The sequence below is a fragment of the Rhamphochromis sp. 'chilingali' genome (genome assembly GCF_963969265.1).
Source record: "Rhamphochromis sp. 'chilingali' genome assembly, chromosome: 8".
Classification (NCBI taxonomy): Eukaryota; Metazoa; Chordata; class Actinopteri; order Cichliformes; family Cichlidae; genus Rhamphochromis; species Rhamphochromis sp. 'chilingali'.
In genome coordinates this window covers 36,838,082-36,863,874 of record NC_137935.1, presented here as the reverse complement: position 1 = coordinate 36,863,874, position 25,793 = coordinate 36,838,082, and the positions used below count along the sequence as shown (strand labels likewise).

Below are 25,793 nucleotides of genomic sequence, written 5' to 3'. Positions count from 1 at the left end.
GAAAGCATTAATCATTAATCCATAATTTAAACATAGTATATCCTTTATTAACCATGACCAAATGAGCTGACCTGGACCAAGTAGAAGTGAGTCTATTAAGAAGTGTTAACACCAGGTCAGGGTTTGTGTGTGTCGGTCTATGTGTAAATATCTATATCTAGAAGGTTTGATGTTAAATTTGTGGGCCAGTACATGATAGGGTACTGCTATCATGCCCTGGCCCCGTTGTGCCATATCTACTGTCTGTAGTTTCAAGACAGTGGGTAGCTGGCTCAGTTGATGTGCATAAGGCTAATAATGCTATATATTGATATATATCTGCCACGCATTGTGATATATTGCATAACACAATGCAGCATACACAGATAATAAAAGCACAGTGCTCAGAAACAGAAGAGTTTGACAAATGGCAGGAAAGTGCATTGCAGTTCCCCAAGTGGAAGAATATATAAGCTCTCTTTCTGATGGACGTTTATTGTTTTATATTTTTCCAGAACTCTTTCAATATTCTTTGTAACAGATGTGAATCAGCACAGAAATGCCCCTAGTGGGAACAGTATGTAATTACTGAATTTCTCCTTTTCACCTGATTTTGATATTTGGCAATGAAGGAAAGTTCTGTAAAGAAAAGTAATTACTTAATGAAAATAAAGTATTTCGTCCACTTCTTATGTATATTAAAATGTATAGGATAATGAGCATATGTGTTTGTATGAAATATAATGTAGGATTTGTCCTGTTTAACATAATGCGATGGTTTTTACAACCGCTTTAATTGATCAGTTGTTTACTCAAACAACCTGCTCTGCTCATTTAACAGAACCCCAAGTCACTTTCCATCATCAATACCATTAAATCCTCTCCACGAGTTGCAACATGATTCAACATGATTATTTTCTGTGTGTATTAGTTGCCAATGTGCTCTCACCTTGTTGGAGACCAATTTGACATTTCCTGAGGCTAGAGCCACTGCAGTATCAGCCATAACCTCTGCTTTGATGGAACCCAGGCCTCCTGTGGCACTGGTCTTAATAAAGCTGTCTAAGACCACATCCAGCAGGTCTGTTATCTGAAGGTGAGATGGTTAGAAGGCCAGAATCCAAGAGACACATGTACTTATTTAGCTGCTGAGGGGCTGGGTAAACTTACCTGGCCAAGGCTGCCCCAGATCTTAGCCTGGATAGAGGGATACATCTGTTTTTCATTTATTGTCATGGTGATGAGTTTGTCCAAAATGGCAGTGACCCGCTGGCGCTTGGCATCGTCATTGTGCTTACAGAAGCGGACCAGGTTGAGCAGCCAGGGTGTCATGTACTCCAAGCAGAGATGCTTCAGCTCGATGCCTGCAAGAGAACAGCAGCACTTAGAGCTTACGGTTTATTTTAATGTTAAGAATATATCACTATATTGCCAAAAATATTCAATGGTCCTGTCTTCAAACACTTATGAACTTAAGTTTATTTATTAAGCACTTTTCACAGATAGCGGGTAACAACAGGCTAAATAAACAAGAATATTAGGTGCCAAAATAGACAATACAAAATATTTAATAAAATACAGCAAAGTTAACAGGTGGCTTTAAAATAAATTAATCAATTTAAATAAGTAAATAAATAAATACATTTCTGAACAGAAAGCCGGATTAAACAGAAATGTTTTTTTTTTAAAGAATCAGCAGAGTCAACCAAACACAGTTGTGGTGGTACACTGATCCACAGCCTTGGTGCCACAGGCTGAAAGGCTCTGTATGGGGAACAACCAACCGACTCGGAGTCTGTGAACGTGGACAACGAGCAGCAGTGTATTTTGTAAGAAGCTGAGATAAATAATCTGGGGCCTGGCCAATTGGTGCTCTGTATGCTAAAACAAGAATTTTAAAATGAATTCTAAAATCTATTTGCGAGCCAATGTAGAGAACATAAAACAGGAGTAATGTGAGCACGCTTGCTAGAACGTGTTAGCAGTCTGGGTGAAGCACTTTGTATAGCTTGGAGGTGAAAAAGGGATGATTTGTCCAAGCTGGTAAACAGAGCATTACACTAAATGCGATGACACAAACGCAGTTCAGCTGAGGAGACCATATGTTGCAATTTAGAAATGTACCTTAAATGAAAGAAACAGGAACCAGACAAAGGTTTTACATGCAACTCAAATATTACTCCAAGGACAGAAAGAAGCAAGAACCTGACTGACTTCAGAATGTAGTTCAAGAGGAGCTGCAATCACGGTCTCAGTCTTGTTGGTGTTTAAAACAAGGTAACAGATAGAGAGCCAATCTGAGTTAAGTAGTGGATTAGGGTGGACAACCTATCCAGTAGATGAGTCTTAAAAGACATGACAGCTTATCCATTGTATGCTAATGACAGCTGAATATGTCACTGGCATACAATGGATAAGAAATGTCACTAAAAGACTAAATAAGCTAAAGAAAGCATGTAGAAAGAAAATAATAATGGACTCAAAACTGAACCCTGTGGAACCCCGCAGGTCAGGAAGGAAATGTTAGAGGAGAACTTGTCTGTTCTAACAAAGAAGGTCCTATCAGATAAGTATGAAGAAAACCATTCTGGCTTTCTTTCTCTGGCAGAGCCATATACACCAGCTAAAGCTTTAAGCCTATTAAGTAGGAATTTGTTTCCAATGGTATCAAAGGCTGCGCTATGACCAAACAAAATGATCACAGAACAATTCCCTGCATCAGAAGCCATTAGAAGATCATTACAGACCTTCAAAGGAGCGGTCTCAGTGGAACGCTGCCTCTGAAAGCCCGACTGAAAAGGGTAAAAATATGTCATCTGCACAGTAAAGATCAGAACTGATTTTCTACTATTTTTTCTAGTAATTTGCTTATAAATGGCCTATTGAAATAGGCTTAAAATAATTACTAGTAGAGCTGGATTCAAGATCATGTTAGAATAGGAAGGTCCATCCCCAAACCAGACTGTTCCCACAAAGTTGTGAGCATGAAAATGCCCTAAATGTCTTCGTATGCTGAATCAATGAAATGAAGCTCACAAATGAAGAGTTGCTTTTACTGGAACTAGGGGCCTGAGCACAGCTCTTGAAAAACAACAACACCACAATCAACGTCCACCAAACTTAATACTTGGCACAGTGCAATCAGTATCTTTCTCCTGGGAGCTGCCAAACCGATATTCGTCAATTGGATTGCCAAAACAAGTGTTTACTGCTCTAGAGTCCAGTGGCTGTGTGATTTACACCACTGCATCCAAAGCTTTGCCTTATACTTGGTGATGTAAGGCTTGGATGCAGCTGCTCTGCCATGAAAACCTATTCCAGGAAGCTTTTTGTGCAAAGTCTTGAGCTAATTTGAAGGCTTCATGAAGTTTGGAGGTATGTAGCGATTGACCATACAGAAAGTTGGCGACCTTTGTGCACTGTGCACTTCAGCATCTACGTAAAATCATAAACCATATTGTCATTCCCAAACGCTCCCCTCCCCACCACAGTTATGTAAAAAAAGAAACAAAAACCTTAAAACTTTATGCATTTCAGTGAGGTGAGCTGGTGGCGGTATGAGTACAATGTATCTATTCCCATTTAGAGAGGTAACATCTTTGAATAATAAACTGACGCAGTTTCATGACTGAGTGTATGTGAGAGCTTATGTATGGTAACCAGTACGATGGTAAGCAGACTTACTAGACTTGCTGAAGCCTGAGATGCACTCCTCCAGAAACTCCAGAGTCAGATGAGGTTCGTTGGCTGCCAGAGTTTTGCTGATGGAAACTATAAAGAGCGTATTGTTGGCTGGGATGCAGAGACCTGATGTCTCCAGCAGCTGGCCCTCTATCTTCAGATTAAAGGTGCAGGTCAAAGCACACAATAGGTTGTAAGCTGCAGATCTGGATATGAAACAGATAAGTCAGTGTAAAAACAGTTTTAGTCTTTACTTTTACAGGTTTGAGTTGAAAAACATAGGTGTTGTAAATGAGTAGATCAAAAGTTTTATTTCAGGTCGGTGAAGCTCAACTGAAAACTGGAAAGACAATAAGATGTGCTAAAATGTTCGAGTTTTTCCTTTGAAACTGAACCACTTGCATTGGATCAAAAATATTTAGGCTCATGTTCAAAGTGTACATTACTGCGCAAAAGTCTTGAGCCATCCCTCATTTCTTTATATTTTGCTAGGTAAATGGGAAATAGATGCAGTGAGCTAGTGAGTAAAATACAGGCAAAACAGTGTTTTGGTCCACCCATATTTTTTTTAACAAAACAACTTTTAGGGAAGCTTTCTTGTAATTTCTTCAAGTAGTCTTCAGGAATACTTTTCTGATGTACAAGGACTAGACTAAAAGTAAGTATTTAAGTAAAAAAAGGTGCCATTAAGAAGACATTAAGAAAGCCCAGAAAGCGATTGCTCATGTCTGGTTCTTTCAAGGAAAACAAAGAAATGAGGGGTGGTTGAACTAAACCTTTAAACACAGTGTATAAAAAATGAATGTATCGCTAATCCAGTTAACTGCTGGTTTCTGAAATTTGACTTTGAAGCATTGAGTTTTTTGACCACTGCTATAGTTTTTGCTTTGTATTAGTTTTATAATCTAATTTTCATCTACATGGGGCTATAATTTATGATGTAAATACAATGTATTCATACATTGTAGTACCTTCAAATTTATGTTTTCATAGACATGTGAGCAATAGGGTTGTTTTATCAAACATTTATACAAGCAGGAGTCACTAAGTTTAAGGTGCTTCTGCATTAGGTTTACTTCCAGCAACCTTTATACAAAGTCTAAACTTTAAACCTAAAGTATGCTCAAATATTCATGTGTCACTGGTTCCGAAGCAAAAAATCTCAGTTATATTTTAAATTAAACACATTCTTTGTTATTTTTACAGACCTACTTTATTCCCCATAAAGCCAAAGAATTTGGCCTAGAATAACAAAACAATGACCCTACAGGACAGACCTGAGGCTGGGGTCAGAACTGCCCAGGTTGAGAAGAGCAATGTTGAGGAGAGTGCCAGGCACATCTTTTGGTCGGATTTTAGTGTGCTGAGGGATGGAGTCAGGCTGCGACAACTCCCAGCGTGTCCGGATATGGATGATAGACTGAACTATGGCATCACACTCCTGGTGCATGAAAGTGAGGGGTGTGCCCTGGTTGGCCATGGTGAGGGTGAACTGACTCTCATCCACAAGGCAAATTTCCTCAATCTCGGAGGCATAATATACATCGTTGAGGAAGACAGGCTGGCCAAGGACGCGGGTGCGCTCAGCTGAGGTCACCTGAACGGCTGTTGAACCCACCTGGTCAAGAAGAAAATAAAGATGGTTAAAGATACACCTCTGTTACGATTTTAGTGATTTAATATGTTTATTTAGTGGTAATATTTCTATGTTGCTCATTTTTAGTGCAAGTTCACTGGCTGAAACCTTACCTTAATTGAGACCTTGGTATCTTTGTGGGCCAGTTTGAGGGCATTGTGGAACACTTTAAGGTCTTCCTCCAGTATCAGTGTGGCTGCAGGCAGCTTCTGTTGGTCAGGTTCAATGTGCTCTGCCAACTTAGCTGGAGAATCAATGAACTGGAGCCGCTTGCTCCCTTTTAGGCCTGTCAGCAGCCGCTCATGATACTTGGTGTACTCTCTTACCCAAGTGTTGCAGTTGTAGACATAAACAGCTGCCACATTCTCATATGCAAAGCCAGGAAAGACAACAAACCACTTAGAGAGGAAGTCAGTCTTGAAACGATTGCTGGGTCCAACATGTGTTAAGTCTACCACTATCTCATAGGGCTTAGCATAGTAGGGTTTGAGGGTGAGAAGGACATGGTAGATGAGCAGGTCACCATTGATCTGGCCCGTTTTGAACCTAAAGAAAAGGGGGAAAAAATTCATTATGGTTAAATACGAAATAGTTTTATTTTTTAGATCAGTTGTATAAATGTGAGGCTTAAATTGTTCATTGCATTCTATGTGGTTGAACTCTGAAAAGCTTCATTTCTGAAAAAGATTGCTTCTTTTTGTCTGTCCTTTTTTGTAAGAGCCCTGCAAGCCTCTGTGGTATCAAACCCAAGGCTCTGAAATAATCACACCCTCTGCAAAAAAACAAACAAACCAAAAGACAAAAAAAAACCCAGCAGAAAGAGGGGTCAGGAAGTGACTTCAGACCATCTCAACAGTCAGTTTGCAGCAGGTGTCACGTGCCATTTCTTCCCCAAGACCTCCATAGGACTACTTCAGGTAAGAATTTGTCATGCAGCATCTTTGAATCATATTAAAAGCACAAAAGTCAAGCATTTCCTTTAAAAAAAATTTAACTAGAACTGTTCAAACAACCTTCTGATCATGAGCTCTTGTAGTGGCATTCTGGAATAACGTTCTACATTTTTTTTCAGCTTTACTTTTTCTAAAACAGTTTCTGAATTTCAGAGATGATGGAAGGTGCAAAAACTCTTTGGCTGTTTCTCCTGCTCAACCACCTGCCACTCTGCCCTGTCGGTGCTGACGCAGTCCTTTCAACAACTCAAATATATTCACAAGACTATTCACAAGACCAAAGAAGCAGCCCCACACTTGCTGTGAGTACTACCCTCAGAACAAGTGAAGACAAAAACTCCATCAATGGCACTCGTGGTGACTGCTTGGTTGACACTGAGATGGGTCTGATTGCTATAAGTTCAGCTGGAGGTCTCATTGTGTGCTTGCTGGCTGCTACTGTGGTACTGGCATGCCAGGTCTGCAGCCTTCAGCGCCAGGTTTATGGCCCTCGCACCTCACGGTCCAACATGGACTTAGTAAGCAGTACAGGCTACTGGGGCACAGACCAACCAGAGATTGCAGGCCTGGTTGGACCATATGATGCCAGTGTCATGCTTGAGGAGGTGAAAGAAGACAAGACTGAGGAAGAGAGGCAGGCTGAAACAAAAGGGACAATGGAGGACGATGGGGCAGGACTCAAGGAAGGGGCAATGGCAATAGCGTTTAATCCTGAGGACGATCAAAGTCATATGCACAGCTCCAACTTCAAGGACTCCTGTTTGGAGATTCCCAGGGATTTAGAAGACATGCCCCTTGTTGTGTAAGGAGGTAACCCTACTTCAGTAAATCCAGTCACATACACAACTAATCAGTTTAGCTGATTTAAAATATATTAACTTGGCTTGTTTCAATCACATCCTTTCCAACAGAGATGCACCAATTGTTAAATCATGGGCAAATATAAAATAAAATAAACGAATTATATTAATGGAGATTTTTTTTAATTTTTATTTTGCTCTTTTTTTGGACAGAAATAAATAACTTTGAAAGTCTTTCAAACGCATTCATGAAACGGACACAAGGAAAGAAAAAGCTATAATAGAGTGGTGACTGTTTTCTTATTTGCTGAAGGCAGTCAACAAAGTGAGAATGGAAATTTGGTAAATAAACTGATAATTTTGTTGTTGCATCACTATTCCCGTTTATTTTCATCTTGTTAAATGTAGGGCATCATATGCAATTTACTACATTAGTGCTGACAGAATAAAGAGCTTTGGGTGCACACACCAAAAAGCATAGTTTTTGCTTAGATAAGGATACTTTTAACATGTTACATAGTTCTATATCTCGTAGTAAATCTTTAAAGCCTGGTCCTGAGTGTTCAATTAAAACAGAAAGAAAGAACGAAAGAAAGAAAGACATCATAACTTTTAAACACATAACATAGCACGGTCCATATTTGTTGTGCGCATGATTTGCATCAGTAACATAACATAGCATAATAACTTACATAATGAACAAAAAGCAGATTAACAAAAACAAGGTCAACATACATTCACAGTTTTGAAGAGATAATGGGCTAAATTGATAATAGAAATGCTGGAAACTTAACTCTGAATCTGTTTCAGCTATGTCTAATCTTTTAAATGAATTTTCAACAATTTAATTATTGGTTATAACTTAAATACTTGTAATATTTGCCAGTTTTTAAATAAATTGACCTTTGTATTGGTGTCAGTGTTTCATGAGTCAAATCAATATTTGTCAATTATGAGCCCTATACACACACACACACAGACAGAGAAAGTTGTGGTCAAAAGTTTCCATACACTCGTCATGGACATTTTGAGCTTTAAATTATTTCTTTCCATTGTTGTTTTCCCTGGTCGACTGAGTCTCATCAATATACCTTCAAGGACTAAAAGAAAAACACACAAAAAACAACCAAGAACTGGATGTACTGTAGAATTTATTTTGGATTTCATAATCATACATGACCAAAAATGTCCACACAAGTTCAAATATATATATACACCCCCCACTAATATTTGGCTACATGTTCCTTAGTTGCACCTAGACCAGATGCTTTTGGTAGCCATTAACAAGTGACAATTTGGGTGTTTTTCAAGAGCTTGGCAAAGTGGTGACACATCCAAATAACTTTTGTAAAACAGTTTCAACAGATATCAACTTCTTGAAATCTGCACATCTGTACAAAGGCTCCAAGAGATCTTACCAGCTTTGGAAAATCAATAGTTTCTTGTACTCGTAGAGTATTGGTCAATGAAATAAGTACTATCAAGCTATTTCTTCTATGCTGACAAATACAAACTATGTCTTGTTAAAAGACAACACTTTGAGCTTGAATATATACTTTTGACCCTGTGTGGATTAGAGAAAATCCAAAATGTATTTGTGCAATGGCAATTATTATTCTTAAAATTTTTAAAGATCTATACTATATAATCATTCGACAACAAAACAGGCCACAACAGTGACTACTTATAGAACTGTTATTCTGCTTGATTAAATAACATGTACAAGCCACACACCTGTCAGTAACCCAGAAAAAACCCCACCCATTCCTGTTATGATACAGTTCTGATTAAAAGTTGTTCTAAACTTCTAAACTGTATTGAACTGTATTGTACTTGAAAAATGGCAAAAAATATCATATTTTGCATGGTTGGATCTTAACAAGGATCCAAATAGAGCTTCAACATAAAACAAGAAGAAATGGGAGTGAGACATTTTTTTGGAGCATGCAATTTATTGAAACAATGCTTAAATTGAAACAGGCTGTTTTACAGCTGATCAAAAGTTTAGGGCCACATGCCTTAAAAAAGCCAAATCTGTGCAAAAATGTGGATTCATTGTCATCTTCTGTCAGGTAGTCAGACTGTTATGACGTTCTGATGGCAAAGGCAAAAAAACTTTACCTTTTTGAACGCGGTCGGGTTGCTGAACTGCATAAGCAGGGTCTCTCAGCGCAACATCACTGCCAAGGTGGGACCCAGTAAGACGGTCATTTGGAATTTCTTAAATGATCCTTAGGGTTATGGAACCAAAACGTCAAGTGGAAGACCCCCAAAAATTTCACAAGCACTGAGCTGGAGGATCCAATTGGCTGTCCGTCAATACACTGGACTATCCTCGACCCAAATTAAGGCCGTTACTGGTGCAGACTGCAGTCTCATAACCATCAGATAGCATCTGAGGCTGAAGGGCTTCAAAAACGTTACTGACATGACAAGCAGATCCCACCTGAGATGTTTTCTATGCGCCACAGTGGAGGGGGTGCCATAATGGTCTGGGGTGCTTTTTCCTTCAGTGGAACAATTGAGCTTCGGGAAGTGCAGGGGCGTCAAACGGCTGCTGGCTATGTCCTATGTGCATGTGCGTCCTAAACCTTTGATCAGCTGTCAAACAGCCTATTTCAGTTTAAGTGTTGTTTTCAATAAATTGCATGCTCAAAAAAATGTTCTGTCTCAGTCCCATTTCTTGCACATTACATGCTCTACTTGGAATCGTGTTAAGATCCAGCCATGCAAAAATATGATTTTTTTGCCATTCTTCAAGTGAAGTGGTCTTAAACTTTTGATCAGGACTGTATATGCCCTCCTTATGCAGTCAAAATATCTCTGACCTGTCAGGGCATGGGAAAGTGATCTCTGTTTGTATGTTTTTGTGTATCGCAGATCCTGTAGATTTTGTGGTTGAGAATGCAGTATGATAACAAGGTGAGTTTACCTTTCACAGGCATCAATGGTGTGGCTAATAAATGTCCTTACCTTACTCAAACTATGTCCTAAAAAACAGACATGAGCTGCTACCATGCTGCTATTTCAGTTATGATATGTTACTGTTCTGGACATTTAAACTTAAAGAATGCCTTTTCCTTCTTAAAACCAAAGAGCACTCATGAAAATTTAAAATTCACACTTTTTAAAAGTCAATCTTTAGAATTTTACAGATTAATTCAGCATTGTTTCAGCAAACATTTTTAACACAAGACTTGGTTGTAAAACATGAACTACTATATTTAACATAGGACACTGAGAATGATTTCACGTGTCACGCTTCCTGTAAGTGGTGCAAGAATCAGTCTCGAAATTTCAGCAGCGACAAACTGTCCAACCCCCAAGATCTTACTTCCTTAGAGATAGCAACTCTGCCAGACAGCAACAGCAATATTCGGCTTTTAATACACCCTGGAAGGACACAACCAACAGCTTTGAGTGTTCACCTGCGTACAGACACTGGTATGTAAATCTAAATTACTAGATTACTGATACAGTTTTGGGTCCAACTCACAGCTTGACAACTTTAAATTGATGATTATGTGAAATTGAGACATATCTATATCTATACACACACACACACCTAAAAACTAAATGTTATGTGTAAAATGTTATTAAACAACAGAGGATACATAAATGTAAATTAGATGAAAATGGTAAAAGCAGTGTTTGAAACTGGTAAATTGCGTACCATTCAAACCTATGGTGGATTACGAGCATTTTGAGGAACTTACCATTTCCTAAAACATATTATATTGCATATCACTAAACGTTCTTTATTCAAATGATACTACTTCAGACTACGTGCTCTGACAAAATAATTTCCTCTGTTCTAGCTTCAGAGACACAGTAGCCATTCTGAGGACAGCAATGACCACAGATTTTACAAGCCTCACGTTCATATGGCTGCTGCCACTGGCAGCAAGCAATGCAGTGACATCAAGCAATGCAGTGACATCTAATCAAAGTGAAGTCTCCAGCTCTGTGGTAACTGTAGAATCATTCTCTCACAATGAGCTGACAACACATACTCAGGCATACTCAGAGAAAATACCTGCCACGAAAGACGCACAACGAAGAAGTCAAACAATGCCCTCGAATACGATCCTACCTAATACTAAGACAGCACCAGCTCCTACCAGTTCTGCATCGCCTCACTTAAACAGTACTTCCATGGAATCCTTAACAGAAATACAATCTACAGTCATCAAATCTTCAATGACAGATCTAACTGGCACCCCAGCAACACCTACAAGTGTAACTCCAGTGATAATCAACTCAACCCAAAGCCAGAAGACATTAAGCACACACGTTAGGAGGCACACAAACCCCTATCCACCTACATTTTCACCGAAGTCTACAAAACTCATCTCTACTACTAACACATTTACCACACCTGAAGAAGACAAGTCTGAAAGCATGAGTCCAGCTACAGGTGATGATGTGAAACATTCCACAGGCTTATACAAAACTTCAACATCCATCAACAATATCAGAAAAAGGAAAATACAAGAACCTTCAGAAACAAAGAAAACTAACCATGGCAAAGTAGTGGCCGGACTAATCGGTGGATCCCTGTTAGTGATGATGGTAGGATTCCTGATCATCTTTATTAAGAAACGGAAGCTTCAGAAGCAGCAGGTATCAACTACAGACTGGGCGGGTCCTTCGCCATTTCTAGAGGGTGGAGCTAACAATGGCCAGGTAACAATGAGGCCACCTAACCGAATTTCTGTAGCCAGCTTTCTACCTGCAAGACTGTCCAAAAGATTGTCCTTGCTTCCGGAAACAGATGAGGAGTTAGAAGACATGACTCAAGTTACTACATTTGGAGATAAAAACCAGGGGACCACATTTGGCCAAACAGTTGATGGAAATGATGGACCAGAAAGCAATGGGACTAATGCAGTTTTTCCTGAAATGAAAACCACAGTAGACATCGGACCAGAAAGCAATGGGACTAATGCAGTTTTTCCTGAAATGAAAACCACAGTAGACATCGCAGAGACTGCTGAAAACTGTGTTTCGGCTGTCTCTTTGCAAACTAACAACCCTGTGTCCACAAATAATTCAAGCCTCCGTCAAGACCTTTCTGCAAATCAGTCAAATCAATCTGAAGTCATGGAAAATATGTCTGAACAAATGAACAATGCCCTTATGGAACCTTAAGCGAACTTGATCTCTAAACAAATCCAGCAGATGTAGGGTACCAGTTATAACACCCTTCATTGGTTTCCTGGTAGCAGCAAAGGTAACTACAAAAACAGGAAACCATGTTGTTAGTGCATTCGGAAATAATTGAGATTGTGTGATGTTAACCATGATTTCTACAGCAAAACCTGAAGAACAACATAGTAAGGTTGATTAATTGTAGTTTTCTGTGTTAGTAAGAGTAGGAATATGCAAAATAATAATCATACGCTACATGTAGGGGCATTTTCTTGCTGCTAACAGATAATAACATTGCACAGCAAGCAGTTTTATTTACACTGTGTCATGTAACAGTGTGAATAAATACCATACCATGATGTGAACAGGAAGCTTCCTTTTTAACATTCATGTGAATAAGATCTGTCTCATTTCAAATATCATTCAGTTCGCTTGGCCACATCAAAAGCAAGCTCTGGTACATACATGCCTATCTTAATAATATTCGTTTTGCACAATATGGCATATGCAATAGAAAAGTAAGAAAACTAAATATCCCCCAATAAAATTTCCTGTACTTACAATTGCATGTAAGAATCTGGAGGTGCGCTATGGCTTTAGTTTCGTTTAAATGACATTCAGAACCTTTCTGCAAACGTTACTTTTTATCTTTAATTCCAAAAACAATTAAGCTTATGTAAACCTCAGAAGCACGTTTCTCAGGCAGCCTTTTATAATTTAGTTCAACATTAGTAACAGTGGAGCTTGTACAACTAATATAATGCAAATAAATTGTTTTAGCTCTCTGCTCAATTTGCAGAGAATTAAATTATTTCAAAAGAAATAATTTAAAAAATTTTCAATAACCTTTTTAAATTTCTTAAATAATTAAAATAATTGTTCCATTGTTCACAATTGGGTTGTTTCTTTACAATCACATTTGGGAAAGACAAACAAAAACCCCTCATTACTCTAATTTTCCATTTCTGTTTCTCACTTACATAGCGTGGCGTTTTTAGTCAGCAATGGACCTAGTTGCGCAACCACATTTAGTTTAATATGGCAATACTGATCATCATTTAAGTTGATTAGAATGCTAGGTATTAAAAAATATTAAGAGAAAACTATTTTATGTTTAACAATTATCCATTTGATAATTATCCAGTACTTTTTGAGTTAATAAATTAAATTGCATAAAACCACAAAGCTTTCAAAGACTAATCATTGATCGTTGTCTTTACAAGTTTTACTTCTCTGGCGTGGTAGTATAAGTATAGGTGCCACCATCATAAAACAGAAACTCAGACGGGACCTGAAGTATCTGTGTGATGGCCATAATAAGAGCTGTACCAATTCTCCAAATAATAAGGGAAGGAGGGTAAATTCTTCCTTTATTGGTTCCTTTAGCATAGTGTACACTGGACCATCCTTTAAGAAAAGGGAGGAGAAAACACCACTCCATAATTCACTGAGATGGCCCATCTGACCATTCATGACAAAACACAATATAATTTAAAAAAAAGTTGCTCAGCTCTGGTAAATGTTATCTGTGAGTGCCTTTCCCCATTTTCATTGAATATCCTCCTGATATAGTTTTTAACAACAGTTCATTAAATTCACAGCTGAAAGAAGAACCTCACACTGCTGCAATAAAAACTACTTCTGATTGAACTGTAGCCTTGCACGAAGAACACAGAATGCTATATAAGCTCAAGATCTATATTAATTAATAATAGTACTTAAGGTTCTGTGCAACTGGTGCTAATCAGTAAAGTCCTTTGTTATATTGCAGTCTTTAGTATAATTTTACTCCAGAATAGTCTGCTGGAATAAGTGATAGATAGCACTGCCTTAACAGGCATGATAAAATTAGTTACCTAGTATCACAACAGTAAAATATAACAAATAAGATTAATTTAATTTTAGATGCTATGGGACAGATTTACTAAGTGAGACAAATTACTGTGATGTCGCAATTGCTGGGGGATCTATTAAGAATGTGCTTTATTTTTATAAAAAGATGCAGTTAACTGCAGTAAAAACCAGCCTTGTGCCAAGAGCAAATTAGTGGCTCAAAATTCCAGTTTAAGCTCAGGTTTCACACAAGTGTTGCTCTCTGAAAACAGCGTGGCAATTCGGATAAATGTGAGGAAGCTGAAAGAGAATCAATATCCTTTTGATTTAAGAAAATAAGTTTTTCTATGCAAGTGCTTTCTATCTAACATTCACACGCAATCATACTCCAAACTGATGCATCGGAGAGCAACGGGGGTGTTAGTATCTTGTGAAAGGATATTTGGCATGCGAACTGTAGGGATGGAACCCCTAACCTTCAGATTAGCAGATGACCTGCCTTATTACCTGAGCTAAGATGTACAGAGAACACAAAACATTATTTACCATCAGATTATGAGTCATCTTGTGTTACTGTGTCATGTGCATGAATGCATGCATTGCAGTTTTAATAGCACATTGCAACATTCAGGCATAAACCTAACACACTAACACCTATTTCTTACACATTCAGCAGAGAAAAGTTGCTTGGTGTGTGCGCAAAGTTCATTTCTGCTTTTTCATGAAAACAGTGTAACCGAGGAGCAATAGGTGGGGCTCACAGTCTGATGGAAGGACCAGTGGAAACTCTGCATGCAGATTATCTTGCCATATTTAATCTGCATGTTTAGTAGCCTTGGAATTTGAAAACTGATGATAATTCTAGTCATGATGCTTTTACTAGCCTGTAAATGTGTAGTGGCTTAATTTTAATCAGCAAAGTCCACAGGTCTACACAATTTTTAAAAACAGGGATTTGCTTTGCTTTTGCTTTGAAAAGAAAATGCAAACCATGATGCAAAGTGGTTTATGTATACTCATCATAGATATGAATGTAAAGGTAATTTGGAGCTTTTAATGTTTCCTTTGAACTGTTCTTTCTAGTGTGATATGATTGTACAGAACACAGCTTTAAGAACTTTATAAAAAAAACATTATGTGTGCAGGGTTTGATTTATTTAGAATTTTCTAAAACACAGGATCATAAAACAAACACTTTTGTTTGCTAGTTGTGGTATTTCATGTGTCGTATACTAAATCAAGTGTGCTGAGTCCAAATCTGTAGTCGGATTTTGTCTAGGATGTCAGGTTCTGAAGTTATACACAGTATCAATGGCTATTCATACAGACAGAAAAGGAAACTGATTTTATAGTCGTTATATGGGCACTGTACATAACTAAATTTTGATTTAAAACTGTGAGAGATTACAAAAACTTGTACACTTTACCAAACGTGTAAATAGATAGTTCACTTGAGTGTTTATGGACTGTACATACACTGTTAAAAAGTGCTGTAGGCACTTGCTTTTGCGCTTGTGAGTCTCTGCTGTTGACCGCTGCAGAAGCCAGCAGTAATTGCCCATCATTATGGGGTTGAAGTGGCCTTGATATCTTTTCTCCATGCTGGCAATATCCTGGTGGAATTGTTCTCCATGTTAATCACTCACACCACCCAAATTTGGAGTGAAACCCCCCCGCTATAAATGCATTTTGAGTCACATTCAGCAGCAGAGTTGCTGATATGCTGCTAACATGTTGCTTACAAGTTCAACATAGTTTTCAGCCTGATGGTTGCCAAGAAAGTTTTGCACAACTAGCACAGATGCATCCCAAGCGGCGAATTCATGTTCAGTTTGGATCTGAATGTGTCATCATGCATCATTTAGCGGATTTCAGGACCAACAAAAATTTCTACTTTTAGCATCAGTTTTGGTTTTTCCAAATGGAATGGAAGCCATTTCCATTACGATCCATTGCCAAGACAAAGTTTTTCATTAGGCCTAGTTTAATGTGAAGTGGCGGAAAGTACACTTTTAGTGGATCAACTAGTGATGCATGTAGCACATTGTATCGGCCAACAGTTTTTTTTTCTCTTTCCGACAACATAGTATTTTTTTCTATTGCATAAAATATTTTATTCTATTGTATATAGCATCTTATTCTTAATATCTTATCCTATTCTATTGTTATTCTTAATTTTTGCTACTGTAACTTTGCACTGTCCACTTTCTGCTGTGACACAACAGATTTTCCACATGTGGAACTAATAAAGGTTTATCTCATCTAACTCTGGGTGGCTACTGCTTCACTTTGTAATGATTGCGATCATCACGAATGTTCCATAGGCACAGAAAGCACATGTGTTCTGTGTACCCCAACTGTAGACCCAACAGCAGTGCCACAACCTTCAGGTCATCACAAATATTCCAGTTGATCAGCTTCAAAATGAGTTCCATTGACTCATATGTCTCTTTCATTCCCACAAGCAAGTAATCCTCATAGCATCAAAAGTAGACATACAAGCTCAAATGAATTCATACGCTAACATAAATCTTCTTGTTAGTGACCGCGATTGATGAACTGGCAGTTTCTTTTTTCCAGCATAAAAGGCTTTGTTTGACCGCACTGACTGGCTAGGCCAATACTCAGAAGAATGATAAAGTCCAAGCAACTCAGTGAAGATCTAAGAAGGAGAACGGAAGATTTACAAAAACTGGGAGGAACTCTTCCCATGAGTTGGACATAGAAACAACTTTGCGATCCCGTTCTCTCAGTCAATACCCAAAGCTCTTGACTATAGGTGAGGGTAGGGATGTAGGATCAACCGGTAAATTGGGAGATTCGCTTTTATCATAACAGGATGTCTGCATCACTGCAGCTCCAGCCCAAATCCATCTGTCAATCTCTTACTCCATTCTCTTCCACTTAAGGCAGCAACTCATCCCTGACCCAGAGTGAGCACTTGGACCCTTTGCCGCCTGAGGACCATGGACTCAGATTCTAATTTCTGCTGCCTCGAAATCAATAATCTAACAGAACCACATCATCTTCAAACAGCACCCCACTTAGTGACTCCAAGAAGACTGGGTACTCTGAACAGCCACCAGTGAGAACCCAAACACACTGGCAGCAAGCCAATACCCTGCCAGCTCAAAGAAACCATTAAAAAGGTATATATATATATATATATATATATATATATATATATATATATATATATATATATATATATATATATATATCGAAAGCACTGTATCGAACGGTTCAATATCGATATGAGTATCGTTGCACCCCTAATAAATAAATAAATAAATAAATATATATATATATATTAGTGCTGTCAAAATTATCGCGTTAATTGTTAAGATCAACGCGAAATGTTTAATGCATTAAAAAAATTTAACGCTGATTTTGTTTTTTTATTAATTTCCTGTAATCTAAGACCTTTAAATTCATGAGCACCTCTGGAGGAGGGGGCAACAGTGTGCTATGCTGGCGTTTGGCCTGACAGAAATGATTAGAAGAAGAAGAAGAAGTGACACCATGCTACTATCTAGCTAACACTAGCTAACACACGCAAGCATGGACGAGGGCGGACTTTTGGGTGGAAAGTTTCTCTTTAAGAAGTTGCCTGATGGCTTGTTGGACAAAACGAGAGTAAGATGCACAATTTGCAACGCTGAATTCAAGTACCACAGAAGCAGTTCATCACTGGCGTATCACCTGAGAGCAAAACACCCAACTGAATCCACCTCTACGGGACCTCGCCAGTCTACGCTTCAGGAGTATGGTGCTTGTGGACGAATAACAAAAAATGTGAGAGAAAAGGTAACCAATTCCTTGGTTGTTTGGATAGCTAAAAACTGCCGACCAGTTAGCATAGTAGAAGATGATGGACTGAGAGAAGTCATTCGTGCTGCATCAGGAGATGAGTGTTACAATCTGCCCTCGAGAGGAATCATTGTGTCGAGACTGCACACTTTGTATGGGGACCAGAGGGCTCAGCAGTCCAGCAAGCTTGTGCAAGTAAGGAATGTCGCTCTCACCGGAGACCACTGGACTTCGGTGAACAACGATAATTACTTAAAATATAAAGAATAAAAAAATGTAATTGGAGCCAGGCTATTAATAAAGTAATTGAGATTAATCGCAATTAATAACAGAAAATTGTGAGATTAGTTAGTTAATTTTTTTTAATCTATTGACAGCACTAATATATATATATATATATATATATATATATATATTATATATATATATATATATATATATATATATATATATATATATATATATATATATATATATATATATTTATATTTATTAGGGGTGCAACGATACTCGTATCGATATTGAACCGTTCGATACAGTGCTTTCGGTTCGGTACGCATATGTATCGAACAGTACAAAATTTTATCAACTTTTCTTCTGACGATGCTGTCTGTGTTGACAGCTCAGTGGATCTGCGTTCGACTACTCCGCCTAGGCTGCACTGTCGAGTGCAGAGCCACTGAGCGCAGCGCAAGCTAGCAAGACAGAAGCTAAGCTCGTTGCAACATGGCAACTGCCTCAACGCTACCCGAAATTGAACCTCCCTCACCCTCATTCAGATCTGGCGTTTGGAACTATTTTGGTTTTCATGTGACGTATGACCCTGAAGGTAAGCGCGTCATGGACTAAAGTAAAACAGTATGTCGGATGTGCCACACAATGCTCAATTGGTGGGAACTAGTGCGTTAGCGCAGTTAGCTTGTTAACGTGCTGACGCCGTCCAGCCCCACGCACGGGGCGATCCCCGGTAACTCGTTAACGGAGATTTGCCGCGTTATGGCATTAATGTCATTTTAACGAGATTAACGCTGACAGCACTAGTGGGAACACAACGAATATGACTGCACATTTACGCCGACATCATCCTAGTGCAAAGACAAGTGGAAACAGACAAAAACAACAAGCATGCATGCTACAAACTTTACCCGAGTCATTTAGACAGCCGTTAGCACAGGATTCTCCTTATGGGGACCTGATATGTTTAATATGCTGCTGAGAATATAGCCCAGAAGAAGCGTATAGTATAGCTTTTATTTTGGAAAGAGCCATTTCTCTGTAATAAACTCTCTTTTCCAAAGATGAGCGATTCCTCGATCAGATAGATTAGATTTATTTTTTTATTACTTTGTTGTTTCAGCAACATTAAATTTAAAAACTGTACTTTTGAGTTAAAATATATATTTCTAATTTTAATAAATGACAAATTAAAAAGGCATGAACATTTTTTTGTATTGAAAAAATATCGAACCGTGACACGGTATATATATGCACACACAAACACACACACACGTCGAGTTATTGCTTGCTTCATCAGCAGTAGGCTTGGCTTGCTGCTGCAATTCTCTCTCCTCCTAACCTGGAGCTCCAGCTGCATCAGGAGCCTGCAGAGCAGTAAACAGGACACAGCACCAGCGACAGAAGGTAGTATTGTATACTGCCACACAACAACCAGAAACAGGAATCTGAGAGTCTTGAGCAGCAAAGAGAAGCACAAAGAAAGGACACAACAAGAGCTTGAGGAGGAAACGAGAAGAAAAAAGGAAAGATGATAAACAGACACTAGAAAGCATAAGGTGAGTGATTTTAAACGGGGAGATCCACATGCACATGATGGCTGCAGTAAATTAATGTAATGTAGTGCTGGCTCATGATAAAGCTAGTCTGTGCTCTGTCGCTATGCAGATTTTTTTCTTTTACTATTCCATGGAGGCATTGACAAAGTCACATTATAGTACTTAAATATAGAAGCTAGCAACGTAAAGCACAGTCATAGCAGTGGCAACTGCTATCATCAAGCACATAAAGCGACACCTTGAAGAAATTTCCAGAATATATTTATCATATTCAGTGCTTGTGATCGAGTAGTCTTTAGATCAGAATATGAACTGCAGTTGTGGAAACACAGTTTATTGGCTTGAATGAACTGAATGTCACTGCAGCATTCTGAGCGCATGTCCTACTGGCACATCTTCAAGCTGGTTGCTACTTAAAACCACCCTACTTCAGTATGGCAACAGTACTGAGAAGAGAGTCTGATGAGTTTAAGTGGTGAATTCACAATGCACGTGCCATTTCTGCAGTCATTCACTTACATTTAATGCTATTTGTTAGTAACTAATTTTCTTAAACACCATCAATGATATTACATAGCAATAATGTTACTGACTTAGCTCAATGACTGTTTTGGTCAGAAGAGCAGTCTGAATTGACAAGACATTAAAATTGATCTCTGAAGGCAAGATTAAAGGCTGCTAAGGACTCAATTTGAAGATAAAATGCCAAAATGCTGAAAATGTTAACTGGTGGGCCACAGTTAAAAGTTCTCAAAGACAAGACCAAAGAGTCACATTTAGGAATCCAATATATGATGGAGGGTCACTCAGTAAAAATGCACTTTAGGTTTGTGTTTTTAATATTTTTAATGAAATTATGGTTTCTATTGATATTTGTATTTATAGTTTTGTCACATAGAACTGTGACTAATATAGTATACAGTTAATATGGATCTTCTCTAATGAGCTATGTACAATGATCTATGATTACAACCTTCAAACACCTCTGAGCTACAGTGAAACTTGGTGTCATTCTGCTATATTATTGTATCATATGCACTGTAGATGCTGTTGCTACATTCGGGCATTAGCTCAAGTATTGCATCACAATCATATTCATGATTATTTTGGTCAATACTCAAGTTAAAATCTTTTAGGACAATTATTCACTTGCCTTTTGACATATAATGCATTCGACCCCCCCCCCCCCAAAAGATTTTCTAACTGAAATACCTACACACAATCAACAAAAGACTGATGGTGATTAAGCACCGTGTTCTCCATAAACATGGGATGCGACTGCAGCCCAGCCCTGTCACAAGCATACAAAAAATAATACTGTTAGATCAACTTGATTCATGTATACCTACTTCCTATCACATCAGAAGTACATAAAGTTACATGGACTGGTTCTCATATATTGCTTTTCTACCGTACCTGAGTAGTCAAAGCGCTTTATACAACTTGCCTCATTCACACAATAATAAAAGCATTGTATGCTTTTCCTACAACAGCTCTTGCTTTCTAACGGTTATACCTGTTCATAGTCCAGTGGATGCATAGAAGAGCAACTTGGAGTTATGTATATGTGGCACGCAGACGGGAGCAGGGATCAAACCACCCACCTTCAGATTAGTAGACATCCTGCCCTACCTCCTGAGCTATAGTAACTGCATTTTTAAAAAAAATTCACTTAAAATATATTCTGTCAGTACACTTGCCAAAGATATCTGGACTACGTCAGCAAAAAAAATCTAATTTCAGTAAATAATCTGACATTTCCGTCAGATTCTTACAGAGAAATATAGAATATTTGAAACAATGGAAGTATTCATTTAAAGTTTAAATATTACGAAATTTCATGTGCTAGAACTAGCCAGCTTGATATCTAACCTACTACTTTAAAAACTTGTCTCACTTCTAGAGCTCTAAGCATGCCTGTATGCTCTGCATCTGTGCTCTACCTACTCCTCTTGCTGCTGTGTGGGCTGCTGGGAGGCTGGGTGCTGTCCATCTGCCCCGCTGCCTGCTCCTGCAGTGGAGGCCATCGTGTTGTGGACTGCTCTTCACGAGGCCTGACCAAGTTACCGCCTGGTCTGCAGCATAACATTCGCTTTCTCAACCTTTCTTTTAACAGGTAAGCTCCTGCACCTCTCAAATGCTCCACTTTTAGACATTATATTACATGACTCACTTTTAGATACATGTGCATGTAACAGGTAACAGAATAAGTAGCATATGGTTAAGCAGAAATTTACTTAACTAGAGGATCTGACTGTTAAAATATATAGCTGTCCCAGATAAGCGTCCTGAACTTGTAAATTAATAATAATAGATTTTTACATACACACTCACAAGTCTTTAAAAGCCTTTAAGGAACTTCTAAAAATGAACTTGGAACTAATAGCAACTGTTCATAACAGAATAAGAATAACTTGATTGTTGATTGAGCTCATATATCTGACATCACTCATCTGCTACTTATATGAAATGAAAAAAACTGATATCCGTTTTTTTGTTCCATAAAGATTTTGTAAAGTGGGTGATCAAAATTATTCAGAATGGCTTCTAATGGATTTAGTATGCATCTTTCCACCATCTCCCCCCGTATGGCTCAAATTACAGCAATTACAGCTTACACTAGTAGGTCCAGTCTTCATGCATCCTTGTTTCTGACACTGGCTTCCCAGTAGAAGTGTGCAGCATAGAACAGTTAGTGCCACAGACTGAAAGAACATCTGCAGCAATTTACTGCAGATTTCAAGAGATCTTGGTTTCCTTAAAAAAAAAAAGAGAGAGATGGCTCCTGTATTCAGGACCAGTTTAGTTTGTTGTATAGGTGTAAACCTAGATATTTATATTTTGTTACCATCTCTATGTCCAAGCCACAAACTTTCACAGGCTGGAAAGGAGGCCTGTATCTTTGGTAATCTACTATCATTTCCTTTGTCTTAAAGGTGTTCAATATGAACACAGTATGAGTAGTTTTTTTTAACTCCAGATGATCAAGGCTTTTACAAGATCCCAATATTCAGACTCCTGTCATACTTCTGTGCTTATAATCATGCTATATGGTATCAACTGATATTTATTAAGCGCTTCTCTAATCCTTCTAAGCACTCAGAGTGTTTTTACACTAGCAAACATTCATGCTTTAGCTTTTTTAGCCATTTGATTATTCATCAATCCAATTAGCAATATTATCATTCTATTACAATTATGATGGTGATAAATATGACGATTAAATATGACATTCTTTTGGCAGCTTGCACGGTGTGGACAACCAGCTCAGCCACTATGCCCATCTGCGCACCCTGGATCTGTCCTACAACCGCCTGGAGAGTCTCCCCCCTGCCCTGCCACGGTCTCTGTGGGACATTCGAGCAGCAGGGAACCATCTACGCTCTCTAGACAAAAATGACACAGCCTACCACTGGAACCTGAAAGTACTGGATCTATCAGATAATGAGCTAGAGAGAGTGGTCTTTATCAATAACACACTGTTGAGTCTACAGTCTCTTAACCTCAGTCATAACAGGTTTTGGACAGTGCCCACAAACATGCCACACAATCTGGAGATCATTGACTTGTCACATAACTATCTGTTGCAGATCCTGCCCGGATCGTTGGATCGACTGCCCCGACTGGCCCAGTTTTATTTGCATGCTAACCGCTTCACCTGGCTGTCTGAGGGAATCTTTGATGACCTAATAGGACTGGAGATTATTACTCTTGGGGATAACCCCTGGGCTTGTGAAGAAGAAGAACACATAACAAAGCTCCTTAGATGGTCAGAGAAAACCCGTGCAACCGTTTTGGGGTGCCCCTGTTATACAAGACCCATCTGTGGGCAATCCCATTTACCAGTAACCGGAAGGGAAAGGCACTCAGCTCGGTTTACGGAGCCACCACTCTGGGTTAACAACAGAAGTGAAGGGCAGGATGTTCAATTGCCCCCAAGGACTGTAGAGAACACACCTAACTATCAGGCGAAGTCTCCACTTGTTGACAGTGGAATGTATCAGGGCAAAGCAGGTATGAATGAATCTGGGGATCACATCTGGACATCTTCAACAAGTATGGATAGTTTTTCTTCACACACAAGCACAACAGAACATCCAAGGTCTTTAACCAATAAGCCTAAACTAACTCGTTTATATAATGAAGGCTGCAAACTGGACATCAAAACTCAACAAACAGTCATTCTGTCTGTTATAGTCATGACAACTGCACTCACCACCATCTAAACTACAATACACATAGTGTAACAGTTATTAGAATCTTGTGGACACTAAATCTATAAGTAATTTCCTGTATGTAGCAGTTCCATTTTCATTTGCCGTATAAAAACTGTTGCAACTGTTGTTATCATCATGACAATATCTCTTAAAATCCTGTACACAAAGAAAAATGTCAGAGGTAAACATCTAGGTTATTGCTTGAACACATGCTGCTGGGTTCATTTATTAGTTGATTCCTAATCAATGCTATTGTGCTGTTTTGGTCCTACCAAGGCATTTAGAACAGTGCTGTTCTAAATACAAAATGCTTTCCAATTTACCAGTTAAAGACTAGCAATAGGACAGTGTGTAATACACACACGTGAGCATGTTCTCCTCCTGTTCCACTATGGGGACTGCCCAACTGCCTGCAGAGAGTCTGTTGTCAGACGGAAGCAGTGTTTAAAGCATGTGAGCCAATCTGTGAGACAGTTTTGCTCATGTTGTTGCTGTTGGTGAGTCAGCCAGCCGCAAAGGAGAGTGAAGCTATAACATATAAAGAGCTCAAGTGAGATCGAGTGTTAAACATAGTGAAAAGTGTGCACTACGGCAACTGTGCGTTTCATGCTGTATTTTTTAATTTCTGAAGTTTTTTTCCCCCCAGTTCTTCTGTTCCGAGTGAACTCGACTATCGCTATTGCTTCCTTCTCTATTCCAGGCTACTGGTCAACCAATCAACTTTCAGCAGTCACATCTGCATGGGAGGACTGCATGGGAGTGTGTCTTGGGTGGGTGAAAACCCCTCTTCACCCCTGTGCCAGACTGAAAAATGTATGCGAATGAAGACATTTGCAGGACTGCAAATTCCACTTGTGAAACTGAAAGAGGAACGCAAACAGGAATTTGAGTCTCAAACAACACTTTACCAAGAGAAACCTACAAGTTGTATCGCAAGCATTATTTAATTGTGAGCAGCAACAACTTCTCAAGTACAAAATACCTAACTTTCATGTTTGTACTGTGTGTAAAATGTGATGGACAACCTTGTGACCCGTATAAAGTTTGGATGATGTTTCTGCGATAAAGTATGGCTGAGCAGGAGGGCTCCAAAGTGGCCTGGCTTGGTGCTCTTTTTCAGAGGTTTTTCCATTCAAATGAATTGGAAAAATTTGTTGAGAATGTTGCAAAAACTATGTGACGAATAGCTACCAAAAACGGTTTACATTGGCATCCTCAAAAGAGTGACCTTTATCCTTTAGATGCAGATGTACATTTGAGTCTTGTCCGGTCGAGGTGGCTCTTCTATGTTGTGCCATACATTTATGAAGTGGCTGTTGGGTTTGTCGAATGTAGAGGTCTGTTGTTTAGTTTGTCTTTGGGACAAACCAGTTTTTGTCAGAGTGTGCGTCAGTTTCTTTGATAAACTGGCTACATAAGGGATGACATTTTTGTTCTGTTTGTCATTCTGTTTCTCCCTATTTGGTGTCTGACCTTGTTTACTGTGCATCTTTGCTGATTTGATTAAAGCCCATGTTGGGATAAAAACATGTTTTAAGAGCTTTCTTTACATGTGTGTGTTCCTTTTCTTTCCCTTCTGCCTTAGAGGGAACATTTTCTGACCAATATTGCTGGATCACTTCTAGTTCCAGAGGGTGGTTGGAGTCAAAGAGTAGGTACCAGGCTGTGTGTGGGCTTCTGGTAAACTTCAATGTTGAGGTGTCCATTCTTCTCAATGTCCAGAATGCCAATGTTCACATTGTGGACAAAGAGGACAGATGGTTTGAAAGAGGAGTGAAAGAAGCCATCTATGTCCACTGTGAACGACCATCCTTGAACAGAGGGGGTTGCTTATCACACCAACTGGTCTGCCACTTATAATCCAGTTTTGAGATCCCTTCCCAGATGCTTTAACGCCCACTCACGTCTTGTGTCAGTTGATCTCAATAAGTCACATGATA

The 25,793-nt window shown here is 38.8% G+C and overlaps 3 protein-coding genes across 8 annotated transcripts in view; 2 read left to right on the top strand and 1 right to left on the bottom strand.

The window, feature by feature from the left end:
* The window catches only part of nf1a (neurofibromin 1a), a 135,153-nt gene that overhangs the window by 18,529 nt on the left and 90,831 nt on the right, over nt 1-25,793 (bottom strand). For all 6 annotated transcript variants that reach the window (XM_080888706.1, XM_080888701.1, XM_080888704.1 and 3 more), the window contains 5 exons: nt 5,410-5,842; nt 4,938-5,278; nt 3,664-3,866; nt 1,150-1,343; nt 929-1,069 (listed from right to left, as the gene is read on the bottom strand). In XM_080888706.1, the coding sequence (XP_080744832.1) occupies nt 929-1,069; nt 1,150-1,343; nt 3,664-3,866; nt 4,938-5,278; nt 5,410-5,842 (1,312 nt within the window). The remainder of the gene's footprint in view (nt 1-928; nt 1,070-1,149; nt 1,344-3,663; nt 3,867-4,937; nt 5,279-5,409; nt 5,843-25,793) is intronic.
* Nucleotides 10,352-13,232, top strand: evi2b (ecotropic viral integration site 2B). Its single transcript, XM_080889514.1, has 2 exons — nt 10,352-10,493; nt 10,868-13,232. Exon 2 carries the CDS (start codon nt 10,902-10,904, stop codon nt 12,198-12,200), a length of 1,299 nt encoding a protein of 432 aa, XP_080745640.1. The 5' UTR covers nt 10,352-10,493; nt 10,868-10,901; the 3' UTR covers nt 12,201-13,232.
* Nucleotides 17,595-24,678, top strand: LOC308401001 (oligodendrocyte-myelin glycoprotein-like; the record flags this gene model as incomplete). Its single annotated transcript, XM_080889068.1, has 4 exons — nt 17,595-17,797; nt 21,540-21,752; nt 22,881-23,650; nt 24,500-24,678. 4 exons carry the CDS (start codon nt 17,595-17,597, stop codon nt 24,676-24,678), a joined length of 1,365 nt encoding a protein of 454 aa, XP_080745194.1.

Coding starts and splice junctions, on each gene's coding strand:
- evi2b (XM_080889514.1), top strand. CDS start 10,902: ATGACCACAGATTTTACAAGCCTCACGTTCATATGGCTGCTGCCACTG.